The 26,573-nt window shown below is 38.7% G+C and overlaps 1 protein-coding gene across 3 annotated transcripts; it reads right to left on the bottom strand.

The window, feature by feature from the left end:
* Positions 1-384: 384 nt before the first annotated feature.
* RESF1 (retroelement silencing factor 1) lies at positions 385-26,573 on the bottom strand. Of its 3 annotated transcripts, XM_086713694.1 has the most exons (7): positions 26,424-26,573; positions 25,039-25,142; positions 23,815-23,978; positions 22,926-23,126; positions 5,013-10,071; positions 3,558-3,641; positions 385-1,110 (listed from the first exon to the last, which is right to left on the bottom strand). In XM_086713694.1, exons 5-7 carry the CDS (start codon positions 10,012-10,014, stop codon positions 944-946), a joined length of 5,253 nt encoding a protein of 1,750 aa, XP_086569820.1. In that variant the 5' UTR covers positions 10,015-10,071; positions 22,926-23,126; positions 23,815-23,978; positions 25,039-25,142; positions 26,424-26,573; the 3' UTR covers positions 385-943. The 3 variants fall into 3 exon arrangements, with proteins under 3 accessions (XP_086569820.1, XP_086569818.1, XP_086569819.1); XM_086713692.1 differs by lacking the exon at positions 23,815-23,978 and having other exon boundaries at positions 25,047-25,142; XM_086713693.1 differs by lacking the exons at positions 23,815-23,978; positions 26,424-26,573 and adding an exon at positions 25,602-26,397 and having other exon boundaries at positions 25,047-25,142.

The following is a 26,573-nucleotide window of genomic DNA, read 5'->3' on the forward strand; positions in this document are numbered from 1 at the left end:
TATATATAATTTGTTACTTTTATGTATTATATATAATTTATACATAATATATAATTTATTATATTTTCATAAAATCTCAGTGCCATATATAACATATATATACAGTTTATAAATATATATAAATATAATATATATATGGCATTGAGATTTTATGAAACTAACCAACACATTTCTAGGAGTCATAAAGTAAAACCCAGAAACATTTTGCCTTCTTTCTTCCAATTTCCTGACCCCAGTAAAATGTTTGCTCTTCTTCTGAATGCAACCTGAAAATATTTACTTCTGACAGCTTAATTTAACATTTCTCTTTTTAAAAACACCCTTCTAAAATGTGTCCTGTTGTGAGGGTAGAAAACGAAACACAATCCATTATGACTTCACATATATATTTTTAAAAAATAAATGTTTATTTCAAGTATGAAAAGTAATGTTTAAACATTATCCAAAAATTATGTTCAGCTTAACAAGTACAAAACAAGACTTCTGACAAAGTTTACAATTAGGTATAAAATACTTAAGAATATACTTTGACGTTCACAGTGAGCATTTTTGAAAAATAAGTTTTGCTAATAAGCTTTAGAAATAAAAATCTATTTACAGTCCCAGCTAAAATAAACAAGTCCTTAACTGAGAACAACAGTCCTCCCTCAGGATCGATAGTTAGCATTTCAAAATAAACAATGGTAAACTTTGTTCAGTAATGTCAAAATTCAATACCTTATGGTTTTGCTGACAAATACCATCTATCTCTTATGTCTGGTACCCACAAGCAAGGTTCTCAAGCCACTTAATTGATTTCATAGATGTATAAAACTTACGTAGTATCCAAACTCTCTTGACATTTTTTACGATTCTGAGCATTTTCAGCAAAATATTCTAAACAGAAACTGGCAGAAACTTCCTGGTGCCCATTACAGAACCATCAAAAAAATTAGCCTTGAAATTATTTTAAAGGACTACTACCAAGGCTTCTGCTTCTCTTTTCCATATACATCTTTTTGTAGGTTTGAAACATTGCTTTTGAATCTTTTGCTGGATTTTGTAGTGTTTCAAATCCATCTGCACTGAAGCTTCTCTTGGAGAGTCTTGCATTAGCCAAAACATTATCATCTAAGGAAACAGAAATTTTGTTTACTTTATTATTCAGTGTTTGTGACCAATATACAATCAATTAAAATTGAGAGGGTAACCCTGCACTCTTCTCTGGGATAAAATTAGGACAAGGAGTTGGACAAACTATGGCTTTTTACCTACAGAATTATAAATTACACACACAGGACATCTTGCCTCTTTTGGGGACTCTTTTCTACTCTCATCCCATCTTCACATCCCACAGCTATTTTGTTCTATCATTTGCACACTATTATAAATGTGACCTTTTTAACAGCTATCTAAACTAGCAATATAAAGAGCACAAACCAGCCAGTTTCAACCAGTGAATGGAAAAGTTTTTGTATTCTAAGACATGTCTATAGTTTTCTGTTGTCAGACCATTTCAGCGTTATATTAGCCTATCTTTTTGATGGGTCCAGCTTTTCCCACCTCCTGCATTTCTGGATGTGGCTGTACTTCTCAGTAGCCAATTCCCCTGGTCTAGAATAGAATTCCCTTGGTTTTCATTCCTGCTATAGCCATTCCTTTCTGCATAATAGTCTTGTTTTACTTTTTTTTTTTTTGCCTAGGAACTCACACATTCTATCCTCTTAGTTTCAAATTCTTGTACATCCTCATTAGCTTTCTTCTATGACACTGATATCCGAGATGGGTTCCTAAGTCATTTTTCACTAGATTCTGTTACTCCCTCTTCTCTGTACCTTACCGTGACTTGATAGTTTCACAACTTGCTCCATCTACACTCAAACCTTTGCTACCAAATGTAGATGTATAATTATCTAAACTGTTTCTTTGATCTGTTTGGGAGTTTGCAACATTTGTTTTTTGTCTCATTTCCCGCTGGTTCATGTTCTCCACTTCTTCATCTTGGTATTTGTTCTTTCACGCTTTTCCTGAATCTCCAGACTTTTTTTTTTTTTTTTTGGATTGTAAGTATTATTTGCTTTTATTTTTTAATTGAAGTATAGCTGACATACAATATTACGTGAGTTTCGGGTACAACATAGTGATTCATCTCACACTTCGCATCTTGGCTATTCCTTACCCTGCTGCAGATCTCCTTGGGCTTGTGCGCCAGTCTGTGTTTTTTTTATCACGATTCTCAGCACTGATGTTTACTCAACTTCAGTTTATTGCTCATCTTAATTGTGGCTGTCTTTATGTCTCTCATTTAGCTCATGCTTATATCTGGTCAATTTGCGCAGGCATCTATGAGTATTTTCAGATTCAGATTTCAATTATGTCTCTTACCTTCTCTATGGAGTGACATCTCTCCTATTTCCAAGGACCTTTCTTATCCAATCTCAATGCCCATTTCCATTTTTCTCACTTTTGAATTCCTGTGTTCCAACTTTAAAAGTTTTAAAATTCATTTTGCCCTGTTTCAGCTGTTTTCTTGTTCTGACGAAGAGTGCAGTTGTTCTTTAAGATTTTAAATCAATTTAGTTTTTTCCTATGTGTACCTTTACTGTGCAGGACTCGATTTCTGCAAGCCTGCTTATGTATATTTGTTTTAAACTCTCTTTTCCACTTCATCACTTCCTCTCTTTTAAGAAATGTGCTTCTTTATTTTTCATGGTGAAATTCTGCTTCTACCCATTTTCAATGAGTTCTAAACACTTGTCTTTTCATATTCAATTAACCAAAACTAAGATAAAACTCCGGAACCCTAGCTTCTAGTTCTCAATGCAAAACCCTAAAAACAAAGTGCATTCATTCCACTAAGATACTGAAAGCTCTGGTTTTTCTGGTTGGCACTCAGCCTAAATCCCTCCCATACAAAGAGAAATAAATTTTAACTAGGAGACTCAGTCTCTTATCATCAAAATAACTCAAATTCCACACTGAATTAACTTTGAAAAGAGGGGACAAAGTTTAAGTCCCTATTTGGTTATTAGTCATGGAATTTCTAATGACCTTACCTCCCACTGATAAAATGGGGACATGCTCATCTACCTGGTTTTGAGAATTAAATGAATTAAACTTGCTAATCACCCCACCCAGGAGCTAGCAAACAGGGTATGGCTAACCCTCTAGCCCAATGTGGTAAATAAAGTTTAACTGAAGTATAGCCTATACTCAAGTATAGCCTATACTCATTCATTTATTATTCTACTGCCATTTTCTCACTATAGTCTCGGAGTTGAGTATTCAGGAAACCTTACGATCTGCAAAACCTAGTATTTACTGCATAATCCTGCACAGAAAAGTTACCTAACTCATCAAGAGGAGAAATATTTTCTTGTTAACAGGAAACAGTCCACTGCTCCCCTCTCCACAGTATGACAGAAAATATCAGAAATTATCTTCCTACCATACACTGAATCATTCAAAAAATATGGATAAAAATCAAACTTCACAATAGTTTCATAACTATAATCCAGCTTCTGTGTGACCAAGTGCCCAATATGTAGAGTAAAAATTTAAATACACGAGGATTTTACCTATTTTTTGGTTGGCTTCTGGCATCCTTTTCTCCTCAGTTACACCTCTTAACCAGTCTTCTTTTGTACTTTTTATTCCTGAAACTAAATATTCATTTTCAGATCTCTAGAAATTGCTATTCATCTTTTAGTACTTTAATGAAGGAAAGTCATATCAACATAAATCTTAGAAGGCATTAAATATATTCACATATACTGCAAGTCTAAAAGAAGCCTCAAAAATCCTTCCATTTCAAGTGTCTGAGTATCTTATAAATGAAAAATGGGTTGCATTAAAAGTTTATCTTCACTATGGAATTGTTTCTCCCACTTAGGCTGAACACCAACAAATTCCAAGGTATTTAAGGGTACAGGAGACAAAGAAAGCCCCTCCCATTGCCCCCACCTACTTCCAATGTTCTTGTTACACCCATGCCTCAGATACATTTATATGGCCAAGTGAAATTACCAATACTTTACAACATAAATTTTATAGTCTGTTTTTACCATACATCCCTATATCCTTCCAAGAAAATGTACCTTATATTTACATTGTAACTTTCTGTGCCCAGATACCATCTGAAGAGCACAGGAGAAAAGAAGATTGCCATTCAAATCCTTTACTTTTCCAATCTGAATTTCTCAACACAATGTTTTATAAGTAATATTCAGAACACTTAAATGTTTCCTGACTACCAAATAATTAGTCCTCTATTTTCTCCTTCCCTCCTGGCACTACACTGAGAATTCTATCATTCAGCCAAATGACAGTCATGCTTTCTTCTGGCCTTGGTAACTTAACACTGGACAAGACTGCTTCCGTTGCCCTCCCATTTCAAGAGCAGACTACAGGACAGTGCTTTAACTTTCGTGATAACACAGTTACCAACTACTCCAAAGATAATAGAAAATCAAACCATTTCCATATGTATAAAAAGTTTTCACAAATATGTAATGATTATTTCCTCATATTTAGACCAAAGCTTCAAATTCACAGAGCTTTGAAATCACAAGTCCAAATGAGAATCAACAAAGGACTGAGGGGTGCCTGGGTGGCTCAGTCGGTTAAGCGGCCGACTTCGGCTCAGGTCATGATTTCACGGTCCATGAGTTCGAGCCCCACGTCGGGCTCTGTGCTGACAGCTCAGAGCCTGGAGCCTGTTTCAGATTCTGTGTCTCCCTCTCTCTGACCCTCCCCTGTTCATGCTCTGTCTCAAAAATAAATAAACATTAAAAAAAATTTTTTTAAAAGATTGAAATAATGTATAACTAACACTCTTCTAACTTAGCACAAAAACATTTTTCATAATATCGGCTTCTTGGTGCAAAACGAAATCTTTGTATTTGGCAAACCTTACAATTCCATACACCTCTTGTCATCAAGTACAAATTGAGTACAATTTACAGTAAGGGGAAGATAAACTTAAAACCATGCCTTACAATGTTGTAGACATCATCAAAAAAATCATACCAGACCTTGCACAGGTGCTTGCTCCTTGCTAGGACAAGGCTGCAGATCCTTCTGGTTGTCATCAGAATTTGTATTCTTAATCAGTCCATCTGGACATAATTTAAACTCCAGCATGTTTGGTCTTTCTGTGGCATCTTTCACAGGTAAGAAGCTCTGAGGTTTATTTTCTGGTCTCCTCTCTTTATTAAGCTTCATGGGCGAACTGTCTAATTTTGTGAGACAAATGCTCTCACGTTCCGTGCATTTAAATGCAACTCTGTTCAGATATAGTTTCCTTTGATCCTTTGATTGGGGAGACATTTGGCCGAATTCAACTTCACTGTCTATACTGTTCAAATTTTTGTCTACTCTGGTTTTATCAATCCACATTTTATCAAGTTGCTTTCCACCAACTATCCCTTTAACATTCCTTGAAATACACATTTTAGACTCCTCAGAGTGGTGAAATTTGAGGTTTTTAGCATGGCTTAAAGTATTTAATGATTCTTTAGAAGCCTGTACACTATTGTGTCTCTCATTTGATTTCCCACAACTCCCTGCTTGCATGAAAAGTTTACTGGACTTCATGTACTGAGAATCACACGTTACATTTCTCACGTGGCTTTTCTTTGATGTGTTGCTACCCATCGCTTCTTTGTGCTTCTGCCTTTGTAAATACTCCTTCGGTGTCAGAACTCTACTCATTTTGGATGAAACATCCTTGGAGCCTGAGGACTTAGCATTTGATACGGTCTTTTCTTTAACTCTGGCTCTTTCACTTGCGAGTGACAAAAAATTACACAACTTAAATGTACCATCTCCCATATTTTTATTATGCTCTCGTTTATCGTATTTCTTCCTCTTTATCTTTGAATCAAGTATGCCATCATCTAACTTCCTTTTTTCCAAAACTTTTTGTCTCAAGCCACCTGCTTTCAATTTTATTTTCTCTGGGGATACTGACTGTACCAAAGAACCATTCTTCATACACAGATCTTTATTTTTATTTGTCAAAAAACCCACCTTTGGTTTTAGTGGACGTAAGTTTTGTGCCATGAGCTTCTGGTGCAGGCTCTCTTGAGAAAATTTTGTCATTTTATTACTGCTATGAAAAGTTATCTCATGAAACTTCAGTTTTCCTTTCCTTTTGTGACTTTGCAAGGAATCTAGTTTTTTATCACCTTTAGATAAAAACTGACCTGATAATTCTTGTTCTGTCCTCAGTGATTTGTGATGTTTTGTTTTGGGCTTTATATTTTTGCTTTCTTCTATTTCAGGAAGATGATTTTTTGTATCTGGACAAGTCAAAGGAATCTCCGGATTGTTATTTAGAGGACTATTACATTCAACAGGGGCATTTCTATCAGTTTTCTCTCCTTGTTTACAACTGTTGATCTTCAAAGGAGAACATTTATCTTCCCCTTCTTTCTCTGAAGCTGAGTTCTTGATGGAATTGCACGGGCACTGGGGTACTCCTTCATAAACCATAGATAGCCATCCCAGTGCACAGCAACGGACATCATCTTTCTCTGAATCCATTATAGAATCATGACTCTTTTCATCTGTATCTGTTTGTGGGTCACACTGGCCCCCTTCTTTGTTTACAGGTTCTTTTTTCTGATGTTCTCCCAACTTGTCTACCTCACAGAGTTGATCTTCATGTTCAGGAAATAATTCTTTCATTTGCTCTGAGTTTAATATTGTAATTTGTATTTGGTCTGTTGAGTCTTTGGAGTCACAACCAGTTTTATCACAAGTTTGACCTTTTGGGATTTGGTTTGTTATTTGTTGGGCCACAGAACCTTCATGTGTGTTCACAGCTTCAATGCCATAGGGAAATTCTTTTAAAAGTTCTGACAGCTGATCATGTAGGTATAAGATGGATGCCTTATCATTAAGAATCTCATTTCTTGTAGGATCTTGGGCAGTGTAACTGCAAACTGCATCAGCTTCCTGAGGGCAACTGCCCTGTTGGATAGCTGCCGATGAACACATATCATTAGCCATGCTTTCTTTTTTAGTGATATGTTCCAAATCACTTTCCTCTAAAATTCCACTATTTGCTTTAACATGCTTCAAAGATGATTCTGGAGGTTGAGGTGATTCTGCCTGGTCAGTTATTTTATGTGAAACATCTGTGCACTTTAAAAAATTATCACTTTGAAAACCAAAGTCTTTATTTTCAGTGACATTGTCTGTATGTTCTTTTTGTTGTCCACTACTAATCACCTGTTGCTTAGGGAGAGAAGATTTCTGTGGCTCAACTCTTTCCAAAGACGGCAAGTTGAATATCTCCGCTATTTGGGAATTATAAGACGTATCACCTTCAACAAGAGAACAAATATTCTCAATATGTAATATATCACCACTAGCAATATCACTTTTCCTTGGCTTGTATGAAGCTTGCTGTTCACTCACAGTATAATGGGTATCTGGTTCTGATTTGATATGCTTTCCTTGATTGCCATGAGGTGTGTCTGCTGCATTAGTTGACTCATTTTGCTCTTCCTTCTGAATTGGCAAGAACATCTTGGTGTCTGTTGTAGCACCTGCTACTGGTTCATCAACATTAGCTTTCAAAGCAGCAGTAATACTTGTATTTTCTGCCAACTGATTCTGTAAGCTACAAACACTGCCTTCTTTAATAACTGGATACATTGTTTCAGATAAAGCTTCAGGTGTTACTCCTTTGACAGACAAGGTTTTGACATCTGAAAGAATTAGTGGTGACACTACAGCAACCTGAAGTTCTGTTCCTTTTGTGTTGGTTGTGCCTGAAGACTCAGAATTCTGTACTACCATTGACAAAGTTGTTTCTTGTGAGCTGTTTAACACCTTATTCTGAGAATTTCCCACAACTGAAAATGGACTCTTATCACAGGTTTCCACAGGCTTGGAAACTCCAACTGTTGTTCTATTTTTTCTTGACTCATTACACTGTTTTTCTTCGGTAGGTTCTGAAGGTTGCTTTTTCCACAGAGAAAGACATGTTGCTAGCAATTCCATGGAAAAGTGACTGTCACTTTTAGAAGGCATTCCACTTGTTGAGGATTTATGCTCAAGGCAAAAAGAGTTATCTAAAATCTTGGCATTTGTGTTACAAGTACTTGGAGCTTCCACTGTTTTCAAATTTAGCTGGTTACCAGTGATTTGGGTACTTGGATTAACTTCATAACTATGTGGTTTAGAACCCTGAACAGTTTCGCTAGCATTTTTAAACAACTTCTCCTGAGGTTTATCTCTACATGTAAGTAAACTGAGAATTAGCGTATTTTTATTTGGATATTTTGACACATATTCCTCAAAGGACGCTGACTGAGGAACGTAAGTTGTTTCAGAATTTGTTGGCACATTTAGTTCAACATTGACATTTCCTGATGAAATGTGGGTGTTATTTAAGGTTGCCTGGGTAATCTCAACAGTCGATGCCTTTAAAGAAGTCCTAACTTTCAAATCTTGTAACTGGTCTGGCATTGGAAACTTTTCTGAACAGACAGAATTTAGTAAAACAGAATTCACTTGGTTAAAATTTCCACAATTGGGGTCCTGAATGTTGGAATTCATTGTACTGTATGCTCTATTTGTTTCTTTTGCAGATTCCATTACTGTTGGTGGTTTATTCTCTGGAGTCCCTAGGGTTACCTGTGGTCCAGACCGGATTTGGGCAGTTTGTTTCAGAGACAATCCAGAATTTGGGGCTAATTCACTATAAGAGGTATCAGTTGTTTTAATACAACCTGCTGCCATCAAAAGATTTTTATTAATCTTGATTTTCCTTGCAAGTTCCGAAAACTTCTTTTTTATTTCTACTAATGTTTTAATATCCCTCACTAACTTTTCTTTTGTGACACTTGTGTCCAATACTTGATTTGAAGTTAGATCACAAGAGTCTGTTCTCCTCTCTTGATTATTTTGAGCAAGAGTCTGAACACCATCCACAGAAGATCTAACAAGTTCATTAAAAGGCTGAATGACACTGCTATTTACTTTCAAGTTACAGGAATTTCCAACTGTGCTGACATTTTCATTAAGGTTTTGCCAATGCTGTTGAAAACTTCTAGAAAAGTCTTTCCTCATTTCAGGTAAGTGCATTTCTTGACTCTGAGGAACTTCCACAGAAGCCTGTTTAATAACATGCTGAGTACTTTGCAAAGGCTGGCTTGCGTATCTACAGTCATAAGGAGGAGGAGGCCTTTTGTCAGTTTGAGGAACTGCATATCGATAGGAATGTACAGTTGCAGTCTGCTTTGACTGTAAAGTCTGTGGAGGATCTGGAGGGTGACTATTTTTAATTTGCAATGATGCAGATGGCATAGGGTTTTGTTTCTGAAGGGAAGGATCTTGCAAAGAGCTTCGTGATGTGTAACTATATTGCTTTGGAAGTGGTCTGTAATCTGGATAAGTCAGTCCACTGGATGTATACTGTTGCGCCCAGTCAACCTGTCGTTCTGATACAGATGGGTTAAGTCTTGGGGTCCACTGATAAGTTACAGGAACTCTTGGAGAATTGGAGGGGATCATTTGTAGTTGCACAGAACAGGTATCTGAAGTTACAAATTGATTCTGTAGTGCATGTACATTAGGTGTATTAGTTCCAAAACTAGTTTGATGAGATACAGTTGCCCCTGTATGAGAATGCACAGAATTCTTCATTGGTGAGTTCAACCATACATTTTGGGTAACGCCTGAAGACATCTGCAAATTGTGATTTAGTTGTTTGGATCCTTTAACATTTGCATATGTTATTCTTTCTACTGACGTTTGTGAGGCCACAACTGTCCCGGTATGTATATCAGAAATAGGGATTTGCTGAGGAGCTGTATAATTTCTCATGTTTAGCAGTGGCTGTGAAACTGGATTTGAATTTCCAAGAAACATACATGCTTCTTGGTTACTTCCAGGATAGCTTAAAGAACTTTGAGATGTTGTGTTAAATGTATTTATTAAAGCCTGCTCCAAAAAAGATGACGGCTTTTTAGGATAATGTGGTGGTAAGGTGACATTCTCTGGTTTTGCATTCCAATTCATTGTTGATTTGATGTAGTAGCAGAGTATTAAAAGTCAGTTGTTTTGAATGTCAGGAATCTGTAGGAAATAAAGATCTTTCATTAAAAATTTGTTTTGTCTGCATAAAACTTCAAGAAAATTAGTTTACCTTAACACCAATGCTATGGTCTATTAGAATTCCAGAAACCTCTGACCAGTCAAAACTTCATCTTTAATTTGGAGAAGAGATACAAAGAAAAGAGCAAAGAAGGATGTAACAATAAATATGGCAAGTATCAATAAAATCTCTGGGGTGTTTTATAGGAATTCTACACAATATAGTATTTTGCTTGCTCCATTTAAGTGGCAATTACTTTGATCTTAACAGGCTCTTTATTCTAAGTAACCCATGTTCATTGAAACAAAACAAACAAAAAACTTCAAACACATGGCAAATAGTCCTTATTGTCTATCCCCATTGTCTAATTCCCCAGAGGTATCTATTGTTACCTCCTCTTACAGAAAATTTTATAGGTAAAAAACAACTACATAAAGGAAACCTCATCTTTTTGCCTCATTTTCATTACTATACCTAGGATACCTTATTATTTCACTACAAATATATTATCCTCATTGCCTGCAGAACATACACTTTCTGAGTATATATTACCATTTAACCAGTCCTTTATTGGCAGATAAAGTTTTTGCACTTGTAAACTATCCTAAGGATTCTTATATTTATACTTTACATTTTTGGCTAAATGTTTCTGGAAATTCCTAGAAGTGAAATCAATGTGTCAAAGGACATTAAAATTATCTTCACAAACAATGACAAACTGCCCTCCAAAAAGGTTAACATAACTTACACTTTCACCCACAGCTACTGACAAATCTAAAAATGGTCAATTCTACAACCACAGTAAATGAGGAAAGACCAATTAAAATAAAACCGACTTCACTTAAACATATTAATACTACACCCTAAATGCAGAATATACATTCTTCCCAAGTGCACATGGAATTTTTACCAACATGACCATCTAGCTGAGCCATAAGCACATCTCAATTTTCAAAGTATTCAATTATTCAGATTAATTTACGGTGGAATCCATCTAGAAATTATAGAAAACAAAGTAAATAGAAAATTGCCAAATAATTGAGAAATAAAGAATACACTTTACACTTACAGAGAGAGAGAGCGTGCGCGCAGGCTCTCTGGTGCCTCTTTCCTCTACTTATGACATCAGTCCTATTGGATCAGAGCCCCACCCTTATGACCTTATTTAACCTTAATTACCTATAAAGGTCTCACCTCCAAATACAGTTACATTAGGCGTTAGGGCTTCAACATACAAATGGGAGAAGAGAAGACACACAATTCAGTCCATCACATGTTCCTATCCCCATGTTCACGTAACACATAACACTAATTTAGAGCATAAATAAATATGTTAAAGAGACTGGGAGGGGTGCCTAGTTAGCTCTGTCGGTAGAGCTTGTGACTCTTAATCTCAGGGAGTCTGAGCCCCACCCTGGGTGTAGAGATTACTTAAAAACATTCACTCACTCATGCATTCATTCATAAATAAATGAATGAATAATACCAAGAAACAATCTTTGTATTTATCACAAGACTAATAAGTTAACCCAAGGAAAGAAATGATGACGGACTGAAATAAAATAATGAATAAAAATGTAGAAATTCAGCTAGTCACAAGTTGATTCTTTCAAAAGAATAAAAATCATTAAGCCTCTGACAATACCGATCATGAAACTTTAAAAGCACAATATTGGCGGGGCGCCTGGGTGGCGCAGTCGGTTAAGCGTCCGACTTCAGCCAGGTCACGATCTCGCGGTCCGTGAGTTCGAGCCCCGCGTCGGGCTCTGGGCTGATGGCTCAGAGCCTGGAGCCTGTTTCCGATTCTGTGTCTCCCTCTCTCTCTGCCCCTCCCCTGTTCATGCTCTGTCTCTCTCTGTCCCAAAAATAAATAAACGTTAAAAGCACAGTATTGGGAATAGAGGCTACCACTAGACCCTATAGACACTAAAATAATAAGTATTTATTCCAATACATTTCAAATTTAGGAGTAATAGACAAATTCTTTGAAAAATACATATAACCAGGACTAACACAGTAAGAATACCCTATCTCTTTAAAGAGCTTACATTGATAATTAAGTATCTTTTCACAAAGAAAATGCCAGGCCTGTATGGCTTTGCTGGAGTATTCCAACAATCATTCATGAAAGAAAACAATCCCAATACAGCTTCTTTAAAAGGATAAAGAGAGAACACCTCAGAGCTCATTCACTGAGGCTATCATCCAAATGCTGAAAAGAAGGAAAATTAATAATTTCTTTCAGAAATGTAAATGAAAAAAATCCTAAACAAAATGTCAGCAAACCAAATGGGTGACCTATGGAAAGGATAACCCATCATGATCAAACTGGCTTTACTTCAAAAATACAAAGTTTGTCACTTAAAAATTAACCAAAATAATCACAGGACAATAATTTATTTATCTAAGAGAGAAAGCAAGCAAGCACAAGCAGGGGAGAGGTAGAGAGGGAGAGAGAGAATCCCAAGCAGGCTCCACAATGTCAGTGCAGAGCCCAACATGGGATTTGAACTCACAAACCATGAGATCAAGGCCTGAGCCAAAATCAAGAGTAGGACATTCAACCAAATGAGCCACTCAGGTGCCCCAGATGATAAATTTTCAACAGATACAAAAGTTCTTGATAAAATTCAATATCCATTTATTAGAAGAACAATCATATCAAACCAACAATAGAAATTTCCTTAATTTTGATAAATAGCAGCTTCAAACATTTATATTGACAATAAAATGAAAACACCACTATTACCCCTTCTTTTCGCCAAGGTACTAGAGATCTGGAAAGCATAAGAATTGGGAAGGAAAACATAAAACTGTTCACAAAGTTTATGTAGACAATCTAAATCAGGGGCACCTGGGTGGATCAGCTGATTAAGCATCCGACTTCACTCAGGTCATGCTCTCATGGTTCGAGAGTTCAAGCCCTGTGTAAGGCTCTGTGCTGACAGCTCAGAGCCTGGAGCCTGTTTAGGATGCTGTCTCTCTGCCTCTCTGTGCCCCTCCCCTGCTCAGGATGTCTGTCTGTCTGTCTGTCTGTCTGTCTCTCTCTCTCAAAAATAAATATTTAAAAAAATTTTTTAAATCCAAAACAATCTACAGATCTTTTACATCTATCAAGTCTTGGGTCATAGTGTTTTCACTAAAAAGAAAAACAAGATTGAAGAAGGTATGTATGCTTTTGAATTAAAAATGAATCCCCAAAAGAGAGAGATCTGTATATTCCTCACATGCCTTCTCTCAGGAAAGCTCCTTAATAATACAACTGACTAGGGGTACCTGGCTGGCTCAGTTGCTAAAGCATGCAACTCCTGGTCTCGGGGCTGTGAATTCAAATCCCATGTTAAGAGCAGTTTACTTAAAAAAGAAAAAAATGAAGGCCGAAGCATAATACAAACTAGCTTTTCTACTAGAGTTAATGATGCCTAATAAATTCCCCTTACTTCTTGTATGTACTTGGGGGTGGGATGCTGTTATGAACTAAACTGTATTATTCCCCCCACCAATTTCAAATGTTGAGGTCCTAATCCCCAGTGTGACTATATTTGAAAACAGGCTTTTAAGGGAGGTAATTAAGTCTAAATGAGGTGAGAAGGATAGGACCACAATCCAACAGGACAACCGTTGTGCTCATAAGAAAGGCATATGCACACGGTGGGGGGGAGAGAGACCATGTGACATCACATAGGAGGAGGCTGACCAGAAGCCAAGAAGGGAGAGGCCTCAGGAGAAACCATAACCCTGATCTTGGACTTCCAGCCTCTAAAACTGTGAGAAATAGGGCACCTGGGTGGCTCTGTAATTAAACATCTGACTTGAGCTCAGGTCATGATCCCACTGTTAGTGAGTTCAAGCCCCACATTGGGCTCTAAGCTGACAGTGCAGAGCCTGCTTGGGATTCTCTCTCTCCCTCTCTCTCTCTCTCTGCCCCCACCCCCTGCTCGCTCACTCTCAAAACATAAACTTAAAAAAAGAAAAATTTGCAACCCAGCAACTTTATTTGTAGTTTACCCTTATTACAGAAATTTCAAAGTAAAAAAATAACCTAAAAATCACAGCTTGTGGAAGAATAGTAATATTAGTGTCTATTTTAAACACAATCACACACACCCATGAACAGAACTCTACGAAAATGGACTGGTTACATTATGATCTGCCTACTACAGGTCAGATGAAATTGTAAGAAATAGAACAGGACAGAGCCACATCAAGAATTGTTTTATATACAAGGGTGACTGTTAATTTGTCAAAGAAACTGGAACATTATTAATGAAAGATAATGCTATTAATAGACAAGATGATAGGCATAAAAAAAGACTATTTCAGAGCAGCCTAAAAAATGCAAACCTAGACAATGTCCAGCAGGCTTCAATAAATGTTTGTTAAATGAATAAACATAATCTGTAAGTACTGAACACCAAGTTAAAAAGAAGTCCCTATTTAAACTTCCAGATGGGAAAAAGTCCCCACTTCTCCCTTCAGATTCATGTCAGCCATAAACATCACATGATTTCAATACTTCAAAAATATAGAACTTCTTAAAAAATATATTAAATACTCTTCTTATACCTGAAAAAAACATAAAACCCTTCTGGTATTTTTTTTTTTTTTTTTAACATTTATTCATTTTTGAGAGACAAGAATGAGACAGAGCACAAGCAGGGGCGGGGCAGAGAGAGAAGGAAACACAGAATCTGAAGCAGGCTCCAGGCTCTGAGCAACTGTTCAGCACAGAACCTGACATGGAGCTTGACCCACGAACCGCAAGATCATGACCTGAGCCAAAGTCGGTCACCTAACCAATTGGGCCACCCATGTGCCCCCCCATTCTGGTATTTTATTTTATTTTATTAATTTAATTTTTTTTTTTTTTTTTACTTTTTTAATGTTTATTCTTGAGAGAGAGAGAGAGAGCATAAGCAGGGGAGGGGCAGAGAGAGAGGGAGACACAGAATCCGAAGCAGGCTCCAGGCTACGAGCTGTCAGCACAGAGCCTGATGCAGGGCTTGAACTCACGGACCATGAGATGATGACCTGAGCCGAAGTCAGATGCTCCACCGACTGAGCCACTCAGGCACCCCTCCCCCCCACCTTCTGGTATTTTAAAGTGAAACTTTCCCTTATGGTTTAAGTTTGACATCTAATGTGTTCCACAAACCAAAGTTTATTTGGAGTTATTTGGGTGATGTGGTCAAAAGGAGGAAAGCCACTATTTTCCACTGAAAAACTGATTTACGTTAGCAAAAGCTATAGATGCTTCTGTAACATCAACAAAACCATCAATACCAACACTTCAACATAAAATGCACTTTTCAGAAATTCGAAAAGTATCATGATTTTCTCAACCTATTATTCTAGCTCTGGCTGTTCGTATCCTTAGTCATAGAAGAAATTAGGCTATCAATCCTTGAATTAGGCTTTCAAGAATATTCTAAATTTTGCATTATTTATAATACAATTCTATAAATAACAGCTAACATTTGAGAGTTTACCATATGTTAAGAACTGCACTGAATGCTTTAAATACATGATCACACGTAACTGTCACAACAAATTAATGAAGCCAGGCAATAGTGCAAGGCTCTAGAAATCCCACTATCACAGCTGTCCACATTGCCAGAGACAGAAAGGAGACAAGAATATAACTTCACATACAAATTTATTACTTACCCACACAGAAAAAAATAACATCAATGTCCCTATTCCCAGAGGGTGATCCCACGGTGTTTGAGAACACAGGTTGCCAAAAAGCCAACTCTAAACTGCAGCCATTTTATAGCTGGCGACTATATAACCCAAGGATAAGGGAGGTGGTAAAGTCCTGTGCTCAACAGGAAAAAAAAAACATCCCTGTGGCTATTTCTCACAAGGGTTCTTATCAACTTTTGTTCCAGAAGGGCCTACTGGGTGTCCTGCCAAGGTAGGAGTCAGACAGAGATTAGGCTTTGCCTATTTGGCCCATGAATAGACAAAGGTCATCAGAGTACAATGGAGAAGTTGCCCCCTACATCTCTACCCTCCACCCTACATGTGTCCTGCTACAAATTCTATTCAGAAGCACCGGACACTCAATCAAATACCCTAACGAACTGTACTTCTTCTTAGGCAACACTGGAAAAGAGTGACTTGACCCTGACCCCTGGCAGAATGATCAGGCCGTTTGTGGAGGTCAGGCCACAAGCTCCCCATACAGAGCCATGTAACGTCCCAGGTATCATCAAGGCTCACCAATAAGAGTCACATGGCTCTCTCTCTGGAAGAACAAGGGAGTGGGAAATAAATTGCTCTAATTTTGCTCACTGATTAATCTAAGCAGAGTGTGGGTTGCTGGCAATCACACATACCCCATCATGACTGGCCAGTAGGAAGTTCAGAGCAATGCATTTATCATTCAGGCTAGAAAGTTTACGCTTATGTCTCCAGAGCAGAGGTCAGAGAAAAATTTCAAACTAACTTTAGAGTTGTACTATTCCCTAAAATGGGAATTAAATATCAGAGAGCACACATGAAAAAGTCAGTTATCCCTCCTGGGAGTTCTGCCTAGCAACTCATTTTAGAACCCTCCAGGTACCCACCACCTTAAGCAAACAAGATTCATTAGAGGGGTGGTGGTCTCAAATACCTAGAAATTCCTGACAAGTGCCTCAAATACAGAGGAGTAGTTTGCCAGTATAAGCTACCTAAGATGCAATATGCTATTGGAGTACAAAGTGTATTAGGAGGATAAATACCACTATTACAACAGGAATGAGCCAATTCTGTGCCTCTTGAGATGGATAAACTCTTTGAACAGAACCAAACAGTTGCCATAAAAGCAGGCTCAACTGCCTTGGAGAGAAATCTGAAAACTGTTACACCCAGTTAGTTACCTTCGTCATTATAGACCATACTCTAGTGTTTACTCTGGTTGTACCAGGTTTTGTTTTGGAGGATTGCAAGAATATTAACACAGGCATTTTGTTGGCATTCCATTAAGATCCAGGTTTTATAAAAGTAAAGGTTAAGACTAATGACGCAAGGGGACCTGAAGTACCAGAAGAGACCTATAGGATAGAATCTACTTTCTTATTATGAGGGTCAGGTAGGGGATGACAGATCCAGTTAAATTCAGAACCATAACTGTAGTCTAGAAGATACAGACAAGAGAATTCTGCTTTCCCTCAATCAGAAAACCAATGGAAATCATGACTAACAGAATAAATTACACAAGTCTTGGCCCAAAGGACACCACTCCCAAGAGCATTCATTCCCCAAAAATTAGCAACTGCTGAGGGTTTCTAAGAGTCCTTAAGATTAAGATCTTCCACTGGCCAGCAGTATGTTGACTAAGAGTAGTGGACAGCTACAAGCCTGAGGTAAATTAGATTATTAGTTTCTGCCTACTCCTCCAACCCTTATCCCCTGGGTCTATGGTCTCCCTTCTCCAACTAGCATAGAGGACCTCTGCAAGTTATGGTGGGTGAGAAGGAATGGCAATCACTCAACTGTGAACTCATCACTTCCATGCTCTAAGCCACCTTACCCACAACACCTTGTATAGTAGCATGGTCATGTGGAAGGAAAATGTAAAAACCAACAGAAGTTGTGGCAGTGAATCTTTATGGCCATAATGAAAGTGACCTACCTGAGATAAATTTCTGACCTCCAATAAACACCCTCAACTACTTCAACTAAAATAACACATGGCAAGAAACTAAATGCAGAAGAAGATTTGATATAACCTACATAAATATTCTTCAGGGTCCTAAAGAATTTCTAACGTATGAGAGGTAGGGCGCCTGAGTGGCTCAGTCGGTTAAATGTGACTGGTTACATGTGACTCTAGGTTTCGGCTCAGGTCTCGTGATTAGTGAGACCAACGTCAGGCTCTATGATATCAACTTGGGATCCTGTCTCCCTCTCTCTGCCCCTCCTCGACTCACACTAGTGCGCTCAAAAATAAGTATTAAAAAAAAAATAGATTTCTGGGGCGCTGGGGTGGCTCAGGTCATGATCTCGCTGTTCATGTTCAAGCCCTACGTCGAGCTCTGTGCTGACAGCTCAGAGCCTGGAGCCTGTTTCCGATTCTGTTTCCCTCTCTCTCTCTCTCTGTTTGCCCCTCCCCCACTCACACTCTCTCAAAAATAAATTAAAAAAAAATTATTTTTAAGAATTTCTAATGTATATAAATGCTTCCTGACTTGATCTGTCCCTGCTGACTGTAGCTAGAGATGGCACGCCCATTCAGTACTCATGGAAGAACCTGGAAGCATAAGCATGTACCTCACCTCCACCGACTTTGCCTATGCATCTCTTTTCTGTTAGTCCTATATTGTATCCTTTGCTGTCATAAACTTTAGCCATGAGAATATAGAGAAAAGGAACAAAACCACAACTTGGGTCCTTGAAAAGATCAACAAAACTAATAAACCTTTACCTAAACTGACCAAAAAAAAAGTCTCAAATTACTAAAATCAGGAAATAGAGACACTACTACCAACCTTTCATTGAAAACAAAAAGAGAATACTATGAACAACCACATGCCAATATATTCGATAATCTGAAAGAAAAGAACCAGTTCCCTGTGATATTGTAATTTATACAAAGAAATATATATATTTGATCTTTGTCCCTACTTCTCACACAGAATTCCTAAAATCCTGAGGCTTTCCCAAGTGTTGAGTGAAAAAGGTGCCTTTTGTTAGGTTAATGAGGTGACTTTTAGACTGCATCAAAAGGTGGGGGCGGGCAGGAGAACCATCCATGTGAATAGGGGGTTGGATCTTTTAGCCCTCCCCCACCTCCAGGGAGGGATGGAGAGTTGGAGGTTAAATCAACGGCTAATGTTTTTAATCAGTCATGACTGTGTAATAAAGCCTCGATAAAAACTCAAAAGGACAGGATTCAGAGGGCTTCTGGGTTTGTGAACACATGAAGATTTGGGGACTTTGGCATGCCCAGAGGGAGCACAGAAGTTCCACACAACTTCCCACATACCTCATTCTATCAGCTCTTCTAGACTGCTGATTCATATCCTTTAAATTCCTTTGCAATAAACCAGTAACCTAGTAAGTAAAATGATTCTCCGAGTTTCATTAGCCTCTCTACCAAATTAATAGATTCCAACGAAGGGGTTGGGGAAACCTCCAATCAATAGCCAGTAAGACACAAGTACAGGCAACAAACAATCTAGACTTGCGACTCATATCTCAAGTCCAAGGAGGGGAGTTATAAAAACCTCCAATCCGTAACCTGTTCGTCAGAAGCACAGGGAATAACCTGGGTTTGTGATTGGTGTCTCAAGTATGGATGAAGGCAGTCTTGTGGGACTAAGCCCTCAACCTGTAGAATCTGATGCTACCCCCCAGGTATATAGTGTCAGAACTGTAGGAGACCCAGCTGGTGTCCCCAGAGAACTGCTTGTTGTTGATGTGAGGGGAACCTCCCCACACACATACAGTGGAATTCAGTGAAGAACCCCAAAAAACTCCAAAAGACACTGACTGAAACTGACTTGAGATACAGAAAATCTAACTAGGCCTATGAAGAGATTGAATTAGTAATCAGATTACCCAAAAAGAAATGGTTAGGCCCAAATGGCACTCTGGACAATCATACCAAAAACATAAATATTATAAACGAATTCTACAAACTTTTTTAAAACACAAAAGAGGGAATACTTCCCAAGTTAATTCTAAGAGGCCAAGATTACTCCATAGCAAAACCAAAAAAGAAATCGCAATACAACTACAGACCAATCTGTTATGAATATGGATGCAAAAATCCTCAAAAAAGAACTAGCAAACCAAATACAGCAGCATATAAAAATAATTATATACCACAACAAAGTGGGACTTATCCCTGAAATGCAAGGTTGATTTAAAAAAAAATCAATGTTATATAAAATATCAATACAATAAAGGACAAAAACCACATGATCATCTCAGTAGATTCAGAAGAAGGACCTAACAGGATGGAAATTAAATGCATCTTCAAATCCAACTCTTTTTCATGGTAAAAACACTCAAACTAGAAAAAGAAGGGAACTTCTTTGATTTGATAAAAGGCATCTGCAAAAAACCCACAGCTTACATCATATAGCTAAAGACTGAATGTTTATCCTCTAAGAAATCAGGGAAAAAACAGAGATGCCTGTTCTTGCTACTTCTAATCCACACTGTACTAGAGGTTCTAGCCATGGCAGTTCAGAAAAAAGAAAGAAAAGAAAGAAATAAAAGACATCCAAGTTGGAAAAGAAGAAGTAAAACTATCTCTACTTGCAGCTGACGTGATCTTGCATATAGAAAACTTTTAAGGAATCCACTAAAAAACTAACATAATTAATTAACTAGTTTAGCTCAGTTGCCTACTACAAGCTCAGTATACAGAAGCCAAATGTATTTCTAAACAACACTTAATCTGGAAATCAATCTCACTACAGTAACATTAAAAAGAATCAAACACTTTGAATAAGTTTAACAAAAGTGAAAAATTTATAAAACATTGCTGTAAGAAGTTAAAGACCAAGGGCACCTGGCTGGCTCAGGTGGAAGAGCATGCAACTCTTGACCTCAGGGTTTGGAGTTAGAGAGAGCCCCATGCTGAATGCAGAGATAGAAAAGAAAAGGGGAGGGGAGAGGAGGGGAGGGGAGGGGAGAAGAGAAGAGAAAATTAAAGACCTAAAAAAAGGGATAACATCCCACATTCGATGGATTAAAGGATTTAATACTGTTAAAGTAGAGAAACACCACCCAAATTCATCTACAGAGTCAGTACAACCCTTACCAAAATCCCAGATGTCTTCTTTCTAGAAATCGAGAACCTGATCCTGAAATTTATTTTGAAAAGAGTAAAGTTGGAGGACTTACACTTTCCAACTTCAAGACTTACTACAAAACTATGATAACAAAACCATGTGGCACTGACACAGGATAGACACTAATCAGTGGAACAGAATCCAAAAATAAACCCTCACATTTACAATAAGGAACTAGAATTCAAAAAAGGACTCTTGCAACTCAACAACACAAAGACAACTCAAATTGAAAGTTTTTCCAAAGATATATAGTCAATATGCACATGAAAAGATGTTTAACATCATTAACCATCAGGAGAATGCAATAAAAAATACGGTGTGGCAGGGGCATCTGTATGGCTCAGTGGGTGGAGCATTTGACTTCACCTCAGGTCATGATCTCCGGGTTTGTGGGTTCAAGCCCTGCGTTGACAGCTCGGAGCCAGGAGCCTGCTTTGGATTCTGTGTCTGTCTGTCTGTCTCTTGGCCCCTCCCCAACTCATGCTCTCTCTCAAAAATGAGTATTTTTAAAAATCTTTAAAAAATAAATATACATTTAAAAAAGCAAAAAAAAAAAAAAAAAAAATCCACAGTAGCATACCACAAAAAGACAAGTGTTTGCCCTGGATGTGGACATACTGGAACTCTTATGCCTTGCTGTTGAGAATATAAATATAAATATATATAAATACTCTGAATAACACTCTGGCAGTTTCTCAAAAGACTAAGTAGTTATATGATGGAGCAATTCTATTCCTAGGTACATACCCAAAGGAATTAAAAATGTATGTCTACACAAACACTTGCACATGAACGCTCACAGGGGCATTATTCATAGTGGCTAAAAAGTGGTAACAATCCAAATGTCTGCTAACTGATTAAAGGATAAACAAAATGTGGCATATCCATGCAATGGACTATTACTTGACAATAAAAAGCAGTGAAGGACACGGATAAACCTTGAAAACAAAATGCTAGGTGAGAGACGTCACATATTATTAATCCGTCTGTACGAAATGTACACACATCTAGAGACAGAAACTAGATTAATAGTTGCCTGGGAATGTTTGGGTTGGGGAAAAGGGGGAGTGATCTGTGAAAGAAGATTCCAAAACAGAGTAAGCATTGCTAAGAGAGTCACTCTAAATAGAGTCAGATGAATATCGAAAGTAGGGTCGAGGCTTGTCTCCAGTTTTAATTTTTTTTTCCCAGTTTTAATTTTCAAAACATCACAAAGTTCTGACTTTTGTCAGTTACAACTGGACCACCTCCTGGAATGCATCGTCCTACTTTGGCTAAATAGCCAAAGCCTACAAATAGCCAATCACGTATTATAGTTAGTTTCAACTCTGCTAGCACCCATCAACCAATCATTTATTCATCCAAAACAAATTATGTAACCTTGTGCCTTCTGCTTATGTAAGCTTGCACTCCCCACTTGTCGCAGCACTTTACTCTGGATTTTGTCAACTCTGTGTGTCTCAGATTGCAATCCCTAAGGGTCTAAATAAACCTTTTTGGTTGCTGTGCAGATTCATCACCTTCAGGATCAACACCATTAATGAGCATGGAGATTGTTTTGGGAGTAAAGAAATTGTTCTAATTGACTGCAATGATGGTTGCACACCACGTGAACATAACTTAAAACCACTGTACACTGTAGTGGGTGCCTCAGTGGCTCAGTTGGTTACGTGTCTTGACTCCTGATTGGTTAAGTTACCAGGGTCTTGGGATCAAGCCTCGTACATCTGGCTCCAAGCAAGTAGTGGAGCCTGCTAAAGATTCTCTCTCCCTCTCCCCCACTCACGCAGACACACAAGGGCACACTCTCTCCACAATTAAAAAAAAAAAAAACACTGTACACTGTAAATGGACAAACTGAATTTTATAAATACTGCATATGAATTATATCCCTAAACTGTGGTTTAGAAACCAAACAGTTATTTCCCTGTCAATAGCACCGACATGGGTACATGACCCAATGAAAGCCAATGAAATTATAGACTTTTGGTAGAGCAACCATACAAAAGGCCTGTCTAAGTTCAAGCTGATTGGATACATACCTGGAGATGCTAGAGCCACTCAAGGAAGAAAGGTGTGCCTGAGAATGGAGTCAATGCTGAAGAACAGAGCTCAAAGATGGAGGGTCTCAAAAGTCTTTAAAGTTTTTCTTTCTTTATATTCAGATACTGGATCCAGCCAAACATGAAGGTTGAACCATTTGAACTTCTTAATGATGTGATCCAGTAAATTATCTTTTAGGGCTTAAAAAAAATAATTTGCTTATGATTTGTTTCTTAAAACATAGGGTAGACAATATAATTTCTTATAATACTTTGCAATCTTAACCATAAATTAAAGATTTAATTTACAGTGAAGTCATATAATTTAATACATCTCAGGAGAATCTTAGTGATTGTCATTAAATCTTTGCAGTCATTAGAACTATGAGCAAATGTCTCACGACATTTACCTCCAGAGGCCAGCCTCTAACACTGCCCTTCAATTTACAAGCACACTTAGGATCTCAAGAATATACACACTACAATGCTGCCTCCCAACAAAGCATTTAGAATTTCTCAAAGTCCCCAGTTAGTTCTTTCTTTACAAGACTTATTACAAAGTAAATTTTAACTTGCATTCTAGAGACAGAGTTGGTAAACGTTGTCTCTTTATCTCAAATTGAATGCTTTCCATGTCTGTTTCAATGGGAGGGATGGAGCAGGAGGGTGGAGAAGGCCTGCTTACACACACACAAAACCCTTGAAATTCACCTTTATAAATACCTTTTCAAACAACAAGATAGATCAATTCCCTAAACATTTAGGTTCCTATTTATACAAGACATCGATAACCTAAATGGTAAGGGAGTCCTGTGTATCACACAGTAATATGGAAAAACGAGGCTCTGGGGCAAATATGCCCTGAATTAAGAATTTAACAGAGGGGCACCTGGGTGGCTCAGTCGGTTGAGAGGCCGACCTCAGCCCAGGTCATGATCTCGCAGTCTGTGAGTTCAAGCCCTGTTGGGCTCTGTGCTGACAGGTCAGAGCCTGGAGCCTATTTCGGATTCTGTGTCTCCCTCTCTCTCTGCCCCTCCCCGGCTCATGCTCTGTCTCTGTCAAAAATAAAACATTAAAAAAAAAAATTTTTTTTTTAAAAGGAGAATTTAATGGAGATATTCTTGATTTCAAATTAAGCCTAGAGGTAAAAACCAGAGTTGTGTCTAGTACTTCCCTACAGAAACATAACCTACAACAGGATCTATAGTAAAGGGTTTAATCAACACAAAACTGATTAACGTAGAGCTGATAAACTTAGACCTTAAAGGAGAAAAGTGAATTTCCTATTAGATACAATGCTGTCTGAGGCCATAAAATATCTTTCCTCTAACAGGACAACTAAAATTTACTGAGCTCTTACCACTCACAGACAGGGGCTGTCCCACGTGTGTTGTATGACTAAAACTCATATAATTTGGGGCACCTGGGTGGCTCAGCCGGTTAAGCTTCCAACTCTTGATTTTGGCTCAGGTCATGATCTCATGGTTTGTGAGATCAAGCCCCATGTCGGGCTCTGCACTGACAGAAAGGAGTCTGCTTGGGATCTCGGTCTCCCTGTCTTTCTCTCTCTCAAAAACAAATAAATAAAATAAAATAAACTTACAAAAATTCTAAAAAATAGAGCAATCCTAAGTAGACCTCTGAGTAACCTGAACCAGTCACCTCCCATAATCTACTCTTTCTTGCAAAGACTAACAACTAAATTCTCTATGCTATGTCAACCATATATTCCTCAAGCTCTGTCATCAAATCCATTGTGCCCGACTGTTTAATATTTAACCAACGCTGATTCGTTTTTTTTTGTTGTTGTTTTTTTATTATTTAAAAAAAAAAATTTTTTTTTCAACGTTTATTTATTTTTGGGACAGAGAGAGACAGAGCATGAACGGGGGAGGGGCAGAGAGAGAGGGAGACACAGAATTGGAAACAGGCTCCAGGCTCTGAGCCATCAGCCCAGAGCCTGACGCGGGGCTCGAACTCACGGACCGCGAGATCGTGACCTGGCTGAAGTCCGACGCTTAACCGACTTCGCCACCCAGGCGCCCCTAACGCTGATTCGTTTAATTAACAATTTAATTCCATAATACATTAGAGCAGGCTACTTGGAGGTAACATACTTACTTTTAAGTACAATGTTAGTCTTTTACTACTATGTTCCCATTTCCCTCCAAGCATGTCAGCCCCCCTTCACACAGTGTTTATTATACTTCTTTGGTCCTAGGAAGAGCAAGAAACATTTTATAATTAGTGATAATTTAATATGAACTGCATTTTTTTATTCACATGAAACTTACTTTATGATAAAAGCACATGCTATTCTGTTTGCTAGATAGGACATTGCTGTGCCAAACTGTGTTCCTTTAAGGTTGCACCAAAAACATACTAAGTTTACAGAATTCTCATTAGGTGTGGAAAGTAACAAATAGAAACTAGGTGTGGCCTAAAATACCATTCACTGTTTAAGTTAGAATTCAAGTTGGTCCTCCAGGATCACTACTGCCCTACCATTCCAAAACAGAAATACTTTATCTTACCAGCTTTCCTCACTGGAACAGTAAGAGAATCCGACTGTACAGGGGGAAACGTAACTAAAACCTTAACATTCGTGAATGCTAACAATGACTAAAACATACAATTTACAAGCAGAAAAGTCCCCAAACAAGCTCTGCGACCCACCTATTCAAATGCACCCCAAGCTGACTCGTATCATGGGCTGTTCTCTTTATTTTGAAGGTAGGCTCCTTAAAGTATTACAAATAAATTGTTTTCACTGAAACGATTCTCCTCAAAAGGTTGCTGCTGAACTCAAGATCCTAAGGACATTTGCTTAGAGCATTCGCCTCCCTCGAAAACACCTAAAATCGGTATGCATTTGTGCATTTAAAAATGCCTCGAGGAACTAACTACTGCTGAGGAACAGAAAGCATCTGCGGAACAGAGGCGTTCGCGGGCCACTTGGAGATACAAGCAGAGCAATTCTGTTTCGGGAGAATCAGCATAATGGAGGTGGGGAGGAAGGCAACGCTCGAGAAACCGTAAATGCAAAACAAAGATTTTTTTTTTCCACGCCACCGACAGGAAATAATTAAAAACATAAGGTACTCTCACACCCACCACCTCGTAGTTCAACAAAATGCGTACTCGCTCTCTCCACCCCAACCTCCACCGCAAGGAGTGAGGCAATTTAAAGAAAACACCCAGGAGGCGCCGCCCTCCGGCTCGGGCTCGGCGTCCGCGGCTGGCCCCGGCCGGCCCCGCGCGGCAGGCAGGGCCACGAGCGAAGGGGCCGGCACGCGGTGGGGCGCGCGAGTCGCGGGGCCGAGGCCCGGAGACGCCCGAGCTCCCGCGACCCCGAGACTCCGTCCTCGCCTCAGAACAAAAGCGCCCGCCGCCTCGCGCGCGGCGCCTGCCCGCGGGCGCCTGGGCTCCTGACGGCCAGCGCCGCGCCTGGGACCTGAGGAGAGCGAGGTGCAGCGGGCTCCCCGGCCCCACACTTACCGACGGGCGCCGAGCCCAGCGCGGGTAAGCGGGGAGGACGCTCTGGGCCTCCCGGGCCCCTGAGTTTAAGTCAACTCGGTCCGCCTTCAGGGGCGGGCCGATCAGCGAGGCCCAGGCTCCCCGAACAGCTAGGCCCCGCCCCCGGCCGTG

This window comes from Puma concolor, chromosome B4, assembly GCF_028749965.1.
Source record: "Puma concolor isolate L17-30 chromosome B4, mPumCon1.1.hap2, whole genome shotgun sequence".
NCBI lineage: Eukaryota > Metazoa > Chordata > Mammalia > Carnivora > Felidae > Puma > Puma concolor.